We start from the raw sequence: 17,508 nt of genomic DNA, 5'->3' as shown, positions 1-17,508 counted from the left end.
TCATCATGAAAGTAAAATGATAACCTACAGAATCAGACAAAATATTTCAAAACCACATAGGCAATAAAGGTTTAATATCCAGGCTATAAAAAGAAATCCTACAGCTCAACAACAAAAAGACAAATGAACCAATATTAAAAATAGGCAAAAGATTTGAACAAACATTTCTCCAAAGAAGATACACAAATGGCCAATAAGAACATGAAAATATACTCGATGTCATTAGCCATTAGGAAAATGCAAATCAAAATCACAATGAGATACCATTTCACAACCACTAAAATGACTATTAATACAAAAATGGAGAGTAACAAGTGTTGGGCAGGATATGGGGCAACAGGAACAATCGTACATTACTGATGGGAATTTACAATGATCTAGCCACTGTGGAAAACATTTGGCACTTTTTTATAAAGTTATTATATGACTCAACAATCCCTCTTCTTGTTATATACCCAAATGAATTGAAAGCACAGACTCAAACATATATTTGCATACTGCTATTCACAGCTGCCAAAAGATGGAAGCAATCTAAGTGTCCATCAACAGATGAATGGGTAAACAAAATGTGGTATACACACACAACAGAATATTACTCAGCCATGAAAAGGAATGAAGTTCTAATACATGCAACAACATGGATGAACCTAGAAGACATTGTGTTGAATGAAATAAGCCAGACACCAAAGGACAGATATTATATGATTCCACTTTTATGAAGTAAATATGCATTTTCAAGAAATAGAAAATAGAGTAGATGTTACTAGGGGTGGGGGAGGGCATGTGAGTGGGAATGGGGTATTAATGCATAATGGGTTGGTTGCTGGTCACTGTTTGGGATGATGGAAAGTTTTAACAGTGGATGGTGGTGATAATACCACAACATTGTGCATATGATTAATACCAGTGAATTTTATGCTTGGGAATAGTTGAGAATGGGAAATTTTATGCTGTATATATATTATCACATTTGGAAAACAGAAAGAGAAAGAGACTAAAGAGACAATGACAGTTAAATGTAGTGCATGATCCTAGACTGGCTCTAATAATGTAGGATAAAATGCCCAGTAATATATTATTGGGACATATGAAAAAATTTGGAATATAGACTATATGCTTCATAGCAATGTTAAATTTCTTGAACCTGATAATTGTACTTAATGTTGTTATATAGTGTTTTGGTTTTCTGGGTGTTGAAGCAAACACGACGCAATGGGATGGCTTAAACAACATGAATTTATTGCCTCACAGTTCTGAGGCCAGGAGAAGTACAAAATCAAGATATCATCAAGGTGATGCTTTCTCAGTGAAGACTGTGGTATTCTGGGCCTGTCTGTGGCAATCCTTCATTCTTGGTTTTTCTGTCATACGGCAATACAAATGAAGGCTTCTCCTGATTTCTCTCTTCTCTTCCAGGTTCTGCTGACTTTCAACTTCTGGGTGGTCCTGTGGCCTTTTCTCTGTTTGTGACCTTGTCTATAATATATTAAGACCCATCCTAATACAGCTTGGATGTAAATGAAGTAACCTCTTCGAAAGGTCCAATTTACAAGGGTTCACACCCACAGTAAGGGATTAAGTTGAAGAACACATTTTTCTAGGTTACATAGCTCCAAGCCACCAGAATAAATGAATATCCTTGTTCTTAAGAAATATACATGGAAATCTTAAGTGTTCAAGGAGCATAATGTATATAACCAACTCTCAAATGCTCAAAAATAGATGGATGGATGACAGGTAGAATGATAATAACCAATGTGGCAAATGTTAGAAGTTGGTAAGGTATCTGGGTAGAGGGAATACTGGAATTCTCTATATTGTTTTTACATTTTTGCAACTTTCCAGTAAGTGTGAAATTATTTCAAAATAAGTTTTTAGAAAAAGCTTATTCATTTTATCAGGAGTAGAACTCCAATTGCTGCTGTCATATATTTCTCATCAAAATTAAAGCGAAGGGAAGCGGCTGTGGCTCAATCAGTTGGGCTCCCGTTTACCATATGGGAGGCCCTGGGTTCGCGTCCCAGGGCCTCCTTGTGAAGGCAGGCTCGTCACATGCCGCAGAGTGCCGCCAGCCCGCAAGCACTGTGGAAAGCCAACTCGGCAAGTTGACACAACAAAAAGAGAGACAAGTAAAAATAAAACACAGAAGAGTGCGCAGCAAATGGACAAGAGAGCAAAACAACAAGCAAACCTCAAGGGCGGGGGAATAAATAAATATACACAGAAGAATGCACAGCAAATGGACACAGAGCAGATAGCCAGCAAGCAGCAAGGAGGGGGAATAAAAAAAATCAAACAGAAATAAAAATATATATACAGGTCAAATAAATAAGACGCTATGAAGGAAAAAAGATGCTATTATTATCCTCAGTTACAGATAATGTACCTAGTGTTAAGAATTATAATTAGTAAATTACTTGAACCCATACTGATGCTGTACTAAAATGGCAGCATTACTTTTATTGCATGTCAGTAATTCAGGAGAATTGCAAGGCCATATAGAACTAAAAGAGAGGTCCAATGGGCCTCTATCTACAATCCTGATTGGACCAGGTGACCTGCAAGCCTGACCCCAGCTGCCTGGCCAAAGCCACCCTTTAAACAACAGGATCTGGTAAGAGGGAAAGATGGGACACTGGTCCTGGGTACCAGGAGACAGAAGTGACAGTAATGCAGTTGCTCCAGAACATTAATGGGCACCAACAGCCATCCCCAAAGGCAGTGAGTCGTGCTGGACTCTGCCAACAGCTGAGGACCTCCAGAAAAGCTGTTCAGATTGGAGAGGTAGGAAAGGGACCAAATCATCAAACTTTGAAAACCAGGATAATATACTTGGGTTTTATTTTTAGTGCAATGGGAAGCCATTGAAGAGTCACATAAAATCTTAAATCATATTCACCAAGAATTAGAATCCAAATTGGGAGGAAAAAAAATTTAGTCCATGTATTTCCTTTGTACTACACTCAGCACTCAATGAAATCCATCCCAAGATACTGGCACAGACTTTGAAGAAACATTATGAAGTGTAAAGCTATCCTTTTACAGTTAAGAAAACTGACACCCTGGAAAAAAGGGATCATTTAGATTGTTTCATTAATGGCTATGAGAAACATCTCCAAAAGTAATTAAGGGGAACTAAATATCTGGGATATACCCTAAACTCAAAGCAGACATTAAGCAGGGAAAAAAAAAAAGTCTATTTATGTGGTCATAAACTGGACAGTGAATTAATGCATATGACCAATCATAGAATTTCTTATGATTTTGTGACAGCCACTGAACTCAATCTAAATCTGAAAATTTACATGGTGGCATATACTAATAATGTGTTTGATCAATTCCATTTTTCTAATCTCAACCCAATGAATACAAAATAACTTGGAGAATCATTCATTCAGTGGATGGTAAGCACCTACTATGTGCAAGGAATTAAAGTAAAAGACTAAGAATCATAATCTAGACAAGGCTTTATGGGGAGCGAATGTAGCTCAAGTGGTTGAGTTCCTGCTTCCCATGTATGAGGTCCTGGGTTCAAAACAAAACAAAACAAATGAATAAACCAACTCTCATCATTGGGAAGCAGATATAGCTCAGTGGTTGAGTGCCTGCTTCACATGAACGAGGTCCTGGGTTCAATCCCTGGTACCTCCTAAAAAAGGAAAAAAAAAAAGCCATGAAACATATGTACACAGAGAATGAGGCACATACAACACTGACACACATATTATGCACACACACAACTACAACTGATGCAACGTGTAGCGGAAAAGTTTCCAAGATCCCTCTGAGAAAGTCCACTATATGAGTCAGAGGAAATATTACTTTCAGTTGAAGGGATCAGAAGGCAGTATGTAAGCTATCCTTGAAGGATGGATGGGAATTACAGATGGGGGTGAACATTTTAGTTAGCAGGGGCAAAAGACCTAAACTATAGCCAGGCCTTTTAGATAAGAAATCCAGGATGTTAATTAAATGTAGAGCAACCATATCCAACATAAAAATATCTAAAACTGATATGGACCTGGATTTACATATCATTTCAATTCAAGAGTATGAGGTGCTCATCTGTATATACTATCTTAACTAGCACAAAAAATGTTTTATGATATAAATAACTTTAAGCCTAGATGAGGCTATTATATTTGTTTTACAAAAAGAATTAAATTTCAGGGAAGCTGATTTGGCTCAAATGATAGAGCGTCTGTCTACCACATGGGAGGTCCAGGGTTCAAACCCAAGGCCCCCTGACCCGTTTGGTGAGCTGGCCCATTGCACAGTGCTGATGCGCGCAAGGAGTGCTGTGCCACACAGAGACATCACCCGCATAGGGGAGCCCCACATGCAAGGAGTGCGCCCTGCAAGGGGAGCTGCCCCATGCAAAAAAAAAAAATGCAGCCTGCCCAGAAGCAGTGCCAAACTCATGAAGAGCTGATGCAGCAAGATGACACAACAAAGAGAAACACAGATTCCCAGTACCGCAGGAAAGAATGCAAGTGGACACAGAAGAACACACAGCGAATGGGACACAGAGAGCAGACAATGGGGGGAGGGTTTATATATAAATCTTTTTAAAATTTTTCAATTATTGAAAACTTTCTATTCAGGAAACAAAAAAAAATGGAAAATTACTTAAGCTACTCAGTGCAAAAATGGTAAACAGATCAAGATGCTGGAGTGAGACACTTCAGGGCTCCATCCCCCCATAGAAGTGTTAAACAACCAGTAAGAACTGGTAGAAACATTTCTCTCAAAGCTCCAGAAAACAGTTAAAGGACTGCAGTAAGAGGGTGAATGCCGAATCAAGAAAAAGCTACTTAAAAATGGTAGGATCTTGTGACACCCTGACTGGCCCCTTCCCCACCCCTCACTGGCTCCACCTGAAGTCTGCCACATTCACAGTGCAGATCTCTGTTCCCAGTTTCGGATGGAGCAGAATACCCCTCATGCACATAATGGGAGCATACAGGTCTGGCCCAGTCTGTCTGGTGGTAGGTAGCCTGTGGGGCTCACCATCCCAGAACTTGTCCTGTATGTAAAAGGCAGCTCACCAAGCTCACTGAGGAAGAGTCCAGTTATGCTACCTGCGGCAAGGGATTTCTGGCTATAGGACATAGAGTGCAGTAGGGCCCAGGACCATGAGGACACTGCTTCCTATGTAAGAAGGCAGAATAAACGGGAAATCCTAGGGCCACGTGCACACGTTCAAGACAAGGGATATGAGTAGAAAGGATCAGTGAGGCCCCTGCACTTGGCCTGGAACAATTCTCTAAACTCATTATATGAATAAGCACTAAAGTAAAGTACCTACACAGGTCAATCCACAAGGACTGGAAAAGGTGTTTTCTTTCTATTTTTACTCTTTCTTTTTCTTCTACTTCTTCTTTGTGTGTTTTTTGTTAGCTCTGGGCATTAAATTAAAGGAGAGCTCTGTCTTAATACTAGCTGGACACAAAACTAAAGAACATTAGATACATCAGAGTCTAAATTCCAGCAATATTAAAATATCAAAATGTCTATGTGTGACAGTTTGAAGCCTTTTATGGCTCTCAGAAAAGATCATGTTCTGGAAGTTAATTCTTCCATTCCTGTGGGTGTGGGACCCTTTGACTAGATTGAAGTCAGCTGGGGAAACTGATTGGATTACCTAAGTAAGGCATGACCCAGGGTGGCTCTTTATCCTCTTGCTGGATGGAGTCTTCTATAAATGGAGAACTGAAAGCACAGACACAAACAGAAAAGAATGGCAGAGACGTAGAAACCCAAAGCAGCTGAGAGAGAGGTCCCAGAGCCAGAAACTGGAATCAGCAGAGCACAGAAGCTCAGAAATAAGACTGAGGGGCAAAAGAAAAAAAGAATGAATAAAGTGAACAGAGCCTGAGGAACCTGCAGGACAACATCAAGCATACCAATACGCACATTGTGGGAATCCCAAAAACGAGGAGAAAGGGGGAGTGAGAATATTCAAAGAAATAAGCCTGAAAACTTACCAAATTTAATGAAAGACATGAATATATACATCCAAAATGCCCAACCAACTCCAAACAGAATAAACCCTAATAGACCCACAGCATACCATGTTATAATCAAACTGTTCAATGCCAAAAATACAGAATTCGGAAAGCCACACGAGAGAAGAAACATGTCACATACAAGGGAGACTCACTAAGATTAAGACACTCCCAGCTAAACAAAAACTGAGGGAGATCATCACTGCTAGACCAGCCCTACGAGAGTAAAGACACTGGCAAAGTTAAATGCCTGTACTATTGTATTTTAGGTTTGCAACTCCCCTTTCCTTCTCTCAAGATCTAAAGACAAATGAATAAAATATAATGATAAATCTGTGGTTTGGGGCTCATAATGTATAAACATGTAATGTGTGACAAAAACTATATAAAGTAGTTATGGGGAACAGAGGGGTATAGGAACATAGTCTGTATATACTATTTAAGTTAAGTTGGTATCAAAGCAAATGACACATAGATTTAAGATGCAAAATTTAAGCTCCATGATAACTACAAAGAAAATACTGTAGGATATGAAAGACAGAAATTAGAGTGAGGACTGGCAGGAACAAGGGGGTCAAGGGAAGGAGGAGTTCATGCATAATGGGTGTAGGGTTTCTGTTTGGGGAGATGGGAAAGTTTTAGTAATTAAAGGTGGTAACAGTGCCACAATATTGTGAATGTGATGAATCTGCTGAACAGAATGCCTGGGAGTGGTTGCAATGGGAAAGTTTGTTTTATATACGTTCCCACAATTATAGGGGAAAAAAGAGAGAAAAAGCATTTAGAGAGACAATGACAATTAAATGCATTACATGATCCTGAATGGACTCTAGCAAAGGAGGAGAAAAACTTCAAAGGGACATTACTGGGACATTTAAAAAGTGGTATATGGGGAAGCACACTTGGCCCAGTGGATAGGGTGTTCGCCTGCCACATGGGAGGTCCAAGGTTCAAATCCAGGGCCTCTTGACTCATGTGATGAGCCGGCCCACGTCAGTGCTGATGCACACAAGGAGTGCGTGCCACGCAAGGGTGTCCCCCAAATAGGGGAACCCCATGCGCAAGGAGTGCACCCTGTAAGGAAAGACGCACAGCACAAAAGGAAGCGCAGCCTGCCCAGAATGGTGCCGTACACATGGAGAGCTGATGCAGCAAGATGACGCAACAAAACAAGATACAGATTTTGGGTGCTGCTGACAAGAATACAAGCAAGCACAAAAAAACATACAGTGAATGCAGAGAGAGAGCAGACGGGGGGGGGGGCGAAGGGAGAAAAATAAATCTTTAAAAAAAAATAAAAGTAGCTACAGACTTAGCAGCTTCTCCAGGGACACTTGCCTTCGCCATCACAGGAAAAAAAGCAAGCAACAGAGCACTCAGGGACAGTAAAATTAGTCCCACTAGAACTCATTTAGATCTTCCTGCAAGAGCAAGTTTGACAATAGGAAGGTAATCCCTGCCTCACCGAGGGAAGGCACCAGGAGCTATTATATTTGGCCCTGAGCCCTAAGCTTCAATAACCCTTTTTTTGCAAGGAGGGAGGGTGCAAGGAAAGGCATTAGGTTAACAGCAATCTTTTGCCAGTTTTCCTACCAGTACTTTTCACTTTCACTTAAAGAAAAGAAAAAAGGCCTTCAGTGTCTGCCATTGCCTTTCTAAAAACGTAAACTGTTCTGGACTGGTTTGCTGCCATCATTTCTTGTCTTAGAATTGATGCCAAAGTCTCCCCTCCCACTTCCTCTTCTCATGGAAATAGGAGATGAGTGTGTTCTGTGCACTTCTCCTTTCACCTCCTTTATGACGAAATGTGCATAAATCCACACTGAAAAGAGAGGAAACAGCCTATCATGTGTCTAGTGATATATAGTTCAAGTGGCTGGTTCATCTTCATATTTTCTGTCTCCTATAAGCCCAACTGAGAAATGCCCCTACAAAAATCGACAAAGGTATTTGTGGGAAATGCTAGATTTAAAGTTGCTGGAGAAAGACCTAATAATTTTCTTCCTTAGAAACTATACACTTTCACAATAAATATTTTGCTTCTTGCTTGTTTTGTATAAAGCATTTCTATGCAGCACCTGTGCGATGCACACGCACAGATGATGAATCTACTCTAAGAAAATGTGGTAAACAAACATGTGTTCTGAAATAAAAATTTTAAGGTGTATTAAGTGAGAAACATTCACATTTTTAAAATCCTACAATGAATTTTTTTGGGGGGGGAGTCAAGCTCACTTACCAATAATACATGATCCCATTACAACATATATTCAAATAATTTCTTAAAATTATAGGCCTGTGGGATCAGAAGGTAGCTTAGAGATATTTGCATAAAGCAAAGAAGCCAGTATTGTGGCAATCAGCCACCCTAAAAGAGGAAAAGCAGGGAAGCCATGAACTCCTGACTCCACAGGGCTGAGAAGCACCTATTAAAATAGTGAGGGAAGTGATGTGGCTCAAGCGTTTGGACTCCTGTCTACCATATGGGAGATCCAGGATTCAATTCCCAGGACCTCCTAGTGAAAGCAAGCTGGCCCGAGCAGAGAGCTGGCCCACGCAGGAGTGCTGGCCCGCACAGCAAGCTGGTCCATGCAGAGAGCTGACACAGCAAGATGACACAACAAAAACAGACACAGAGGAGAGACAATAAGAGACACAGCAGACTAAGGAGCTAAGGTGGCACAAGAGATTGAGCATCTCTCTCCCATTCCGGTAGGTCCCAGGATTGGTTCTGGTGCCGCCTAAAGAGAAGACAAGCAGACAAAGAAGAACACACAGCCAATGGACACAGCAGACAACGGGTGGGATAAATAAATCTTTAAAAAATAAAGAATAAAAAAATAAGTGAGACAATTCTGGGGTACAGAATCCTGACTGTAAGGATACTATCAAACAAATGTAAACATGAACTAAAGGGGGTACATGAGTCCAAGCAATTAAGGCATCTAAGGTTTCTGCCACAGTGAATAATGCCTCAATAGGGGTGCTCCTGGGGGCTCTAGAGACATCTGGACACTATAGACAGGACAGAACACCCCAGGAAATCTGTACCCCATCAGTAGACCTTACCTTGGAATAAATGATAACTTTTCTCCCCAATTTAACAGAGACTCATTTATAATTTCCCTTTTTATTTGAACCTATAATCAGTACTATATCCATTAAATACATGTCCCAGAAACTTAAATCTTCCAGCCAACACCTACTCTCCAGTTCACTGACTTGCCCAGGACAACCAACAAAATGATTATGGACAACTCCCATTCCAAAAAGAGTATCTACAATTGCAAGCCAGACAGTTCCATCCATCTGCCCCATGGGATCTAAGCCCCCTCTCCATCGGAAGCAGAGTGGGCACCACATTCCAAAATCCTCAAGACTGAGGATAACACTGACATGAAGACAGTGGTCACCAGAGAGAATAGAGAGAGAAGAATAGGTGTAACATCGGGCATTTTAGGGACAATGGAATTGTTCTACATGACATACAATGATGGATAAGGCCATTATCATTTTGTCAAAACCTATAAAATTGTGCGGTGCAAAGTGTAAACCCACTGTAAACTACAGACCATGGTTAGTAGCAATGCTTCAGTAAGTGTTCATAAATTGTAACAAATGTACCATACTAGTGAAAGATATTCTTAATGAGGGAATGTGTGTGTGTGGGGGGAGGTGTATATATGAATCCCCTGTTTTCCATGTAACTTTTCTGTAATCTAAAACTTCCTTAAAAATAGAAAAAGAGATGGCTAAAGTTTAGCATCTTAAAAACACAATTACCTAACAAAATGAATTATCTTAAGTGTTCTAAAATTTGTTTTAGTGCAGTTAACACCCACAGGAAAATGTATTTCCAGAGTATATAAATCACACACTAGGAAGACTATGTATATACTGTACTCGGAACTGTGAAAATTCCTATTTAAAGTTGGGGGCTTCCTAACTTAAGATCCATACCTATTTCCAGATTCCAAATAGTACTGTATCCTTCCTTCAAAACACACCTTGTGTATCTGAGTCGCTACTAGATTGTTACTGTCGTGACTTTTCTTTGTGGTTGTGTTGGGTTTTTTTTAATGATTCATTTGGCTGGCAACATGTGTTTTAAGATCCTGTTCTAATTACCATCTCCAATTACAACTGTGGGTATGAAAGAAGCGGGGCTCACTTCTTTAGTACGTGGAGCCTTAAGTTTCCGAACCCGACTACTAAGAAAAGCCTTAACAAGTTAGCAGACTGGGAGAGGAGAGCGAGAAGGGTAAAGATCATCTTAAAACTTCAACTCAGACTATCAAAAAGTCCAGGTTTCCCGTCTCTCCTTTTCTCGTCGACATTCCTCTTGGTAACCTGACACGTCATCCATACCCCTAAGAGCACCTTCGGGAATCCCGCTCCCCAGTCTGAATCAGAGTCGCGTCCTTCCCCCCACGCCCTCACCTCACACCCCGCCTCCGACTCAGCGGCTTCCAAAGAGGCCCGTGGAGGGCGCGGCCCGGAGGGTCGCGGCCCCTGGGACGGACCCTTTTTGGGGCTCCACCACGGGGCAATACTGGGCAGCACCCCGCGGGGGCGCCCGCGGCCGGTCTCGCGCTGCGGGTGCGGAGGGACGCCCCGCCTCTGCTGCGGACGCTCCGCATCCACGGCCCGGCGGGTGTGAGGAAAGGCGTGGAGTAACTGAGGAGCCTTCCGAGTTCACGCGCAGATGCCCGCGGGGGCCCCGGGAACGGCCTCGCTGCCACATCCGCGCTCTCCCGTCTCTTGCCAGCGAGGGCTGGGGGAGGGGGCATCTTCGGGCCAGGCCGCGGTGCCGCGTGGCGCGCGTGCGGCGCGTCTCCTCCTCCCGCGGGCGGCGGGGCTGAAGAAGGCCGCACGCCTGCCCCGCACCCCTCGCCGAGCGCCCGGGCCACCTCAGGCGTCGAGTCCTCGCCCGGAGGCCGCCGCAGCCGCGCGCGCGGACCCCGGCGCGCCCCCGGGCGCGCGCCCGGCCCCCGCCCCCGCCGGCTGCGGCCCCGCGCGAGTTGCACTAACTTTCCGAGGCGGGGGAGGGGCGAGCGCCGTGGGCTCGGCTGCCCCGGCCTTACCTGTACTCAGATTGTCGTTGATTTTCAAGGGCACCCGCAGGATGTAGACCAGGAAGAGCACGAAGAAGAACCACACGGTCCAGAGATAAGTCCAAGACCAAACTATGCAGGACTTGAGCTGCTCCAGAAAGCCCGTACCAGCTTCAGCCATTTTTCCGCGCTGCTCTCTGCTGCCGCGGCTCTCAGTGTCTGCCGGGATGATTCACCGGCCCGGAGGCGCCGCTCGCGCCGCCGCCGCCGAGGCCCGGGCGCCCCCGGAACCCGCCCGCCGCTCGGGACGCCGGCGCGGCGGGAAATCGCGGGCGGACGCGGGCACGCTCTACTTTCTCTTTGCTGGCCTTATTGCTAAGTCTCTGAAGGACCTGCGAGTGGCAGGGATCACGTGGCGCCTGCCCCCTCACGTTCTGATCCCATTTATATTTATTATGCTAAAATGTGAAAGACGGGCCAGGTGGCGTCCTAGAAGGAAACTCTTGACGTGAGAACTCACGTATGTTGAATGCTTACTCCCTGTCAGGCACTGTTACCTTTATTTTGTCGCTGTGAAGGGGTTTTCCCAAAGAAATCTTGACAAGATGAGTGTTTATCCTCCAATTCCTTTAGCAATCGCAGTTCAAACAACTCTTAGACCGTTTTAAATATAAACTATATTCTCTGGAATACTTTTGATTTATTCTGAACCTACTGCTTTTTTTTTTTTTTTTTTTTTTTGGCTGTTATAAAGGGTATTTATTTGGGGTAAAAGCATACAGTTACGAGGTCCTAAAGAGTCCACTGAACTTACTACTTTTAATGAAAATAAGTTATAAAGGTGTTTGCCTGTACTGAATAAAATGTTGCCTTTATCACATGAAATTGTAAAGTCTGTTTCTGTTCGTGAATGATTGAACTTTCTGTTTGTTAGATGGTAATGAAGCAATTGCAGCTCATCCAGTCTAAAGCCAAGATGAATTCTGAGCATTCAGGGGAATATTTTATTACAAATTTTATTTTGCTTACTTGCAGTTTTCTCCATAATGAAATAAGCTATTTTAACTTTTTACATGTGCTCATAGACAATGAGATGTAGGCAAGGATACTTTTTTATAGCACACTACTAAATGGTTTTTGCATCTACCCCAATGATGTCTAAATTCTTAGTAAACTAAAACGACTTAAGTACATGAACCTATTTTATGTGATGGTTAAGTTGCTCACCAGATTCTCTGTTATTCATCAGGCAGGCTAAGCTTTTTTCTCCTTAATTTAAATGAACTTCCAGACACCTGGCTTCTCTCTGTCAATGAACCTCAAGGAAAGACATTAATATGACTTTGAACCATAATTTTCTAGTACCTCCTGACTCCGGGAGAGTCAGACAAATCTTTTTAATTGCCTTTCCCTGGTGCACAGCCCGGGGTAGGGGTTGGAGACAGGACTTCGTGCTTCGACACCCAAGTGAAAGCGCTTGATCTCTTGCAAACTGAGAATGCTTCAATATATTGCAAGTGGAGGTTGCACATTGAGGAGTGGTAGAGATAAAGCTGGAAAGCAGACATGGCTAGATTGAGCTCCTGCCTATCACATGTGAGGTCCTGGGTTCAGGTTCCTGGTGCTTCCTAAAGAGGAGAAGAGCAGATAGCGAACTCAAATGACAAGTGGGAATGGTAAATACATTTTAAAAGACTGGGGAGAATGAAAGGGAATTTTTTAAAAAAGAGAGAGAAAGCTGAAGAGGTAGGCCTGGATCTGATTTTGAAGGGCCTTAAGGAAGTGTGATATACTTACCCTTAAGAAGACTCTGATGACAGTATATAGAATAGATTGGAGAGGATAGGAGTTGCTATGCAACAGAAGAGGGGATTGAAGAAATATTAGGGAGGTAGAATTGATAGGCCTTGGTGACTGATAGGACAGGCAGGGTAAATGATGGAACCATTCATGAGATAGTGACATTGTTGCCAGAGGGGAATACCACTCACACCCCAAGTGTTGCATGTAGAGGAACCTTCACTAGACTATCACATGCGTGGAACCTCCTGCCTATCCTGTCATTATGTCTTATCTGATTTGTGAATTTGGAGCAGATAGCCTGCTGGGAGTATGTGCTAGGGTCTCCTCAACCTTGCAGTGAGTTCGTTGGGTAGATTTTACTCCCTGCCAGGGAGGCCAGCAGTTTGAAGTTCATTTCAGGGCAATATGAACAAGTCCATCTGGTCACATACAGAACTGTGTTTCCCAATCCGGCTTTGGTAAGAATAAAGCTGATGTTTAATTACCAGCTATCTGAGGTCTCCTTCTCTCTCAGTTGCTTCCAAATTTAAGCAGCATTTCCCTCAAGAGTTTCACTTCTCTCTAAGCCTTATTTGTTCATCTGTGAAATGGATATACTGATCTTATCTAAGTTGTCTGGTTGTTGTGATCCTTAAACATAATAATAAGTCTATTTGAAGCACCTAAAACAGTTTTTGGTACATAATGGGGTCTCAGTATTATTCTGTTGGTTTTTATTTTTATTTTTTGTTAGCTGTGAAAAGACTTCCTAATCTGTTAAGTGCTGCAGATGTTAACATTCCTTACAAGTTCTATAATACAAGACAGGTGAAAACTCAGATTTGGGCAATGAGAAGTCCTGCTGTCTTCAGTATTGCATTGTCTTACTTACCAGTGCCCTTTGACTAGCTCATCCCAGATCCTTCTAGCTCCTTCCCTGGCTCCCCAAATCGTGCCCTCTACCTGATACTCCCTACAGAAATAGTACTATTTGAAACTCTTGCCCACTGTACCCATTTTTGGATGTCAATTCTCAGCTCTAGGAGGTCTCCAGCCTTTCACAGGTACAGGGGGAGGAACTCCTACCAGGTGCCCAGACTGAAAAAGGGAATTGAGAGTACTGAGGAGGGAAAATTAAATGCCAAGTGAAAATGTCTACATTATGATCAATGTATCACATGTGAATATTCCTTGTCAATAACTTATGCTTTCTTTTTTAACCACTTTAATTTGTAGTTCTTTCATTATTATAAAAGCAGTACAAATATTAGAAAATAGGGATAAACAAAAAATAATAATAAATCACTATATTTCCACAATTCCAAAATCATCACTGTTAAAATCTTAATGTATATCCTTCCAAATATTTTTCTAGTGTGTTTGTGTGTGCTATGTTTTTGTATATGTCTGTTTTACAACATGAGATCCTATATATATATATATATACACAAATATATATGCATACACATATGCTGTGTGTAACCTGGTGTTTTTCCTGTTAAAGATCTCCCCAATCCATATGATTATATTTTCATCTATCTACTATCCATTTTTCCCCAATTGTTCCAAAAATGTTCTTTACAACCAGTTTGCGCGAACCAGGATCCAATCCACAGCCATGCATTCCACGTGCTTATGTTATCTTCAGGTGTTTAAAAGACGCTGGACCTAAAACGGTGACTTTTTTATGACAATGACTTGTTGAAGAGATCTGACCAGTCATCTAACAGAATGGCTTGTCTTCTAGAATTGTGTGATTGCTTCCTTGAAGTGTTTAGTCTGTTCCTTGGTAAACTGTAAGTTAGATTTAAAGACTTGAAAAGTCCATCTTAAACATTTTTGACTAGGTAGTATTTTGCACTTAATATTGCATCACTTCAAGAAACACATATCTGGTCCTCCCACCATTGGATGGTGGCAGTGACTGTCCAATCCCTCCACTGCATAGTTACAGTTTTTTCCTTGCTCCCAAAAAGGAATCTGGGGGTTCTACTTTGGTGCCACCTGAATGTCTGGTTCCACATCAACCATTCAATTTCTGGTTTTAACATCATTTGATAATCATTGCCTTGACCAATGATTTTATTAGAGATTAGGAAATGGTGATTTTCTAGGTCTGTCATTCCTTCTGCATTATTAAAAGGAATTTTTCGGAGCTGTCGGATACCTTATGTGATGGTTAATACCATGTGTCGACTTGGTTAGGTTACAGTGTCCAGTTGTTTGGTCAAGCAAACACTGGCCTTATTGTTACTGTGAGGGTACTTTGTGGATATAAAATCATTAGTCAGTTGGTAGCACGATGGCTGATTACATCTACAACCAACAAAGAAGATTGCCTTCAGCAATGAGAGAAGTCTCAATCAGTTGAAGGCCAAAAGGGAAAGCTGGTGATTTCAGCTGTCAGAAAGAATTTCTAGCTCCACTTCAGCCAGCCAGCTTCTCCTGGGGAACGCAGTGTTCCCAGCTTGCAGCTGCCTTGTGGATTTTGGACTTGCCAATCCCCATGGTCACCTGAGCTAATTCTTGTAAGAAAGCCCTTAAAATTTACGTGCACACACACACACACACACACACACATATATCCTTTCAGTTCTGTTTCTCTGGAGAATCCTGACTAATATATTCTAAAATACAGTGCCTGCTGGAAAGGCAAGATAAATACCTCATTTCTTTCCCTAATTTCTTTGGCAATTTTCAAAGAAAGAAATCGGTTTTCTCTCTACCTCAAAAAATGACAAATTGTTTTTTCCCTAGGGCTTTTCTAACCCTTATTATGTTCTCATGAATTTTCATAGATTCAGTGTGTTCCAAACTACTAGAGTTATTCTTTTTGATGATCACACTATCACAACTATGGCCAGTGTTAGCCTTTTCAAGTAGGCACCTGTGTCCTTTTCAGGCAGTCAAATTAATCTTTGTCAGCTTCCTTGTTTTCTTCCCAGGTTCACTTTGTACTTTCTCTACCCCAGATCACATATCCCAGAAACCCTGATTCCTTTTGAGGGAAAAGACTTTTCTCGCCTCTTCTGTAAAGTCTAGAACACTAAATAATTGATTTTCCTTGCCACCTTCCAGCCGGAGGTGGCCATACAACCCCATGCTTAGCAGTGAGATATCAACAGAAGTCAGCTGGGAAGGGCTTCCCTTCAAAAATGAAAGGTCAAACAAATCCACCTGCAAGTAAATATGGTGCCTAGAGATACGGTCATGAGGACAAACATCATACACTAAGGATGAGGAGACATGAAGCTACAACTGCCACTCTGAGAACATTTTTAAACAACTGCCAGCCTGAAATTGTCTGCCTCTAGACATCTTGTGATTGAAGAAATTAAATTCCCAACTGTTCAATATACAATGGTAGCTTACATGCAGCCAAGCACAATAAAATTTTTTAATTGCTCCTTTCATCTATTTCTAAATGTAGTGAGTATTAATAATTTGAATAAATGTTTATATAGAAGCACATTTTATGTTTACATTTTGCTTATTTGTTTGTTGTTTTGGGTGGTGGTGTTTTTCCCCCCCCTTTCCCTGGACTTAAATTACTTTATCCTGGGATGGGAGAGAAGAGGGAAAGGAACTCCTTTAAACCTCCCAACCACTCAGAGAATTAAGTGGTTTCTTATTTTATAGATAAAGAAACTATGTCAGAGTGCTTAAGCAATATTCACAAGGAGGACTTCTTATCCCTGGGTAACATGCATATGGAAAGGAAATGAAAATTAGCACAAGAAGACCTGTTTCCTCATTTTTACTATATAACTTTGGACAAGCCAGTTAAACTCTCTGCCAGTTTTCGCATCTGTGAAACAAGAAAAATAACTCTAGCGCTTCCTGCCTACCCCTCTTCCCCAGGTTACCTCAAAATCATTTTAGGATAATGAGATAAACCAAAAAAGACTAAATAAATAATGTTCATTATTTTAGGCCTAGCCATTTCCTACAAACCTGTGTGCATTTCATGTCCATAATAAAAAAGGATAAAACTTGTAAATTTCCTTTGGCTTTCTCCCAGTCGTCCTCCTACTTCTCTGATTACTCAGATGCTCTCATTGGTTTTTCTTTGTTTTCTCATACTTTGCGTGTTGGTACACCTCAGGACTCCCTCTCCAACTCTTTCCTCCTCTGGCTCTTTCTCCTGTCTGTGAAGGCTCATATCCTTACAGGTACAGAACTTACTAACACCCCAGACATGTCTAACTACCTTTTGACCATCTCCCAGGGGAATGGCCCAAGTTCACCCAAGCTCATTACATCTAAAACTGAGGCTCATTGCCCCCTCATCCCGATCTGCTCCTCCTTCTTGAGTTCAGTCAGCAAATAGGCACCATACTTCCAGTAGTCTAATGCAGAAATCTGAGCCTCAGGCCATCCAGATCCCTCCCTCACTGTCTTCTCCTTTCCCTTCCACATTCAACTGTGCATCAAGACTCTTAGGAATGTCCAAGATGGTCACTTCTCTCCATTCCCCTGCCAATGTGGGTTTTTTGTTGTTGTTGTCATTGTTGTTTTGTTTTGTTTCGTTTTGTTTTAAGGAGATACGGGGGATTGAACCCAGGACCTCGTACCTGGGAAGCAGGTGTTCAATCACTGAGTTACATCTGCTCCCCTGCCATTACAGTTAATGATGGGCCAGATCATCTCCAATGGTCCAAAGT

The 17,508-nt window shown here is 41.9% G+C and overlaps 1 protein-coding gene across 5 annotated transcripts in view; it reads right to left on the bottom strand.

Annotated features, from left to right (window-relative positions):
* ST7 (suppression of tumorigenicity 7) overlaps positions 1-11,424 on the bottom strand; it is a 318,541-nt gene extending 307,117 nt beyond the window's left edge. For 2 of the 5 annotated variants that reach the window (XM_058297257.2, XM_058297256.2), the window contains exon 1: positions 11,093-11,424. In XM_058297257.2, coding sequence (XP_058153240.1) covers positions 11,093-11,243 — 151 coding nt within the window. In that variant the 5' untranslated portion in view covers positions 11,244-11,424. Of the gene's footprint in view, positions 1-10,448; positions 10,536-11,092 lie in introns of those variants that run through there. The other 3 variants (XM_058297255.2, XM_058297254.2, XM_071215247.1) reach the window with 2 other exon arrangements.
* Between the last annotated feature and the right edge of the window lie 6,084 nt (positions 11,425-17,508).

Source organism: Dasypus novemcinctus, chromosome 5 (genome assembly GCF_030445035.2).
Source record: "Dasypus novemcinctus isolate mDasNov1 chromosome 5, mDasNov1.1.hap2, whole genome shotgun sequence".
Classification (NCBI taxonomy): Eukaryota; Metazoa; Chordata; class Mammalia; order Cingulata; family Dasypodidae; genus Dasypus; species Dasypus novemcinctus.
Note: the sequence above shows the minus strand (reverse complement) of the source record. Positions and strands in the feature narration are given on the sequence as shown.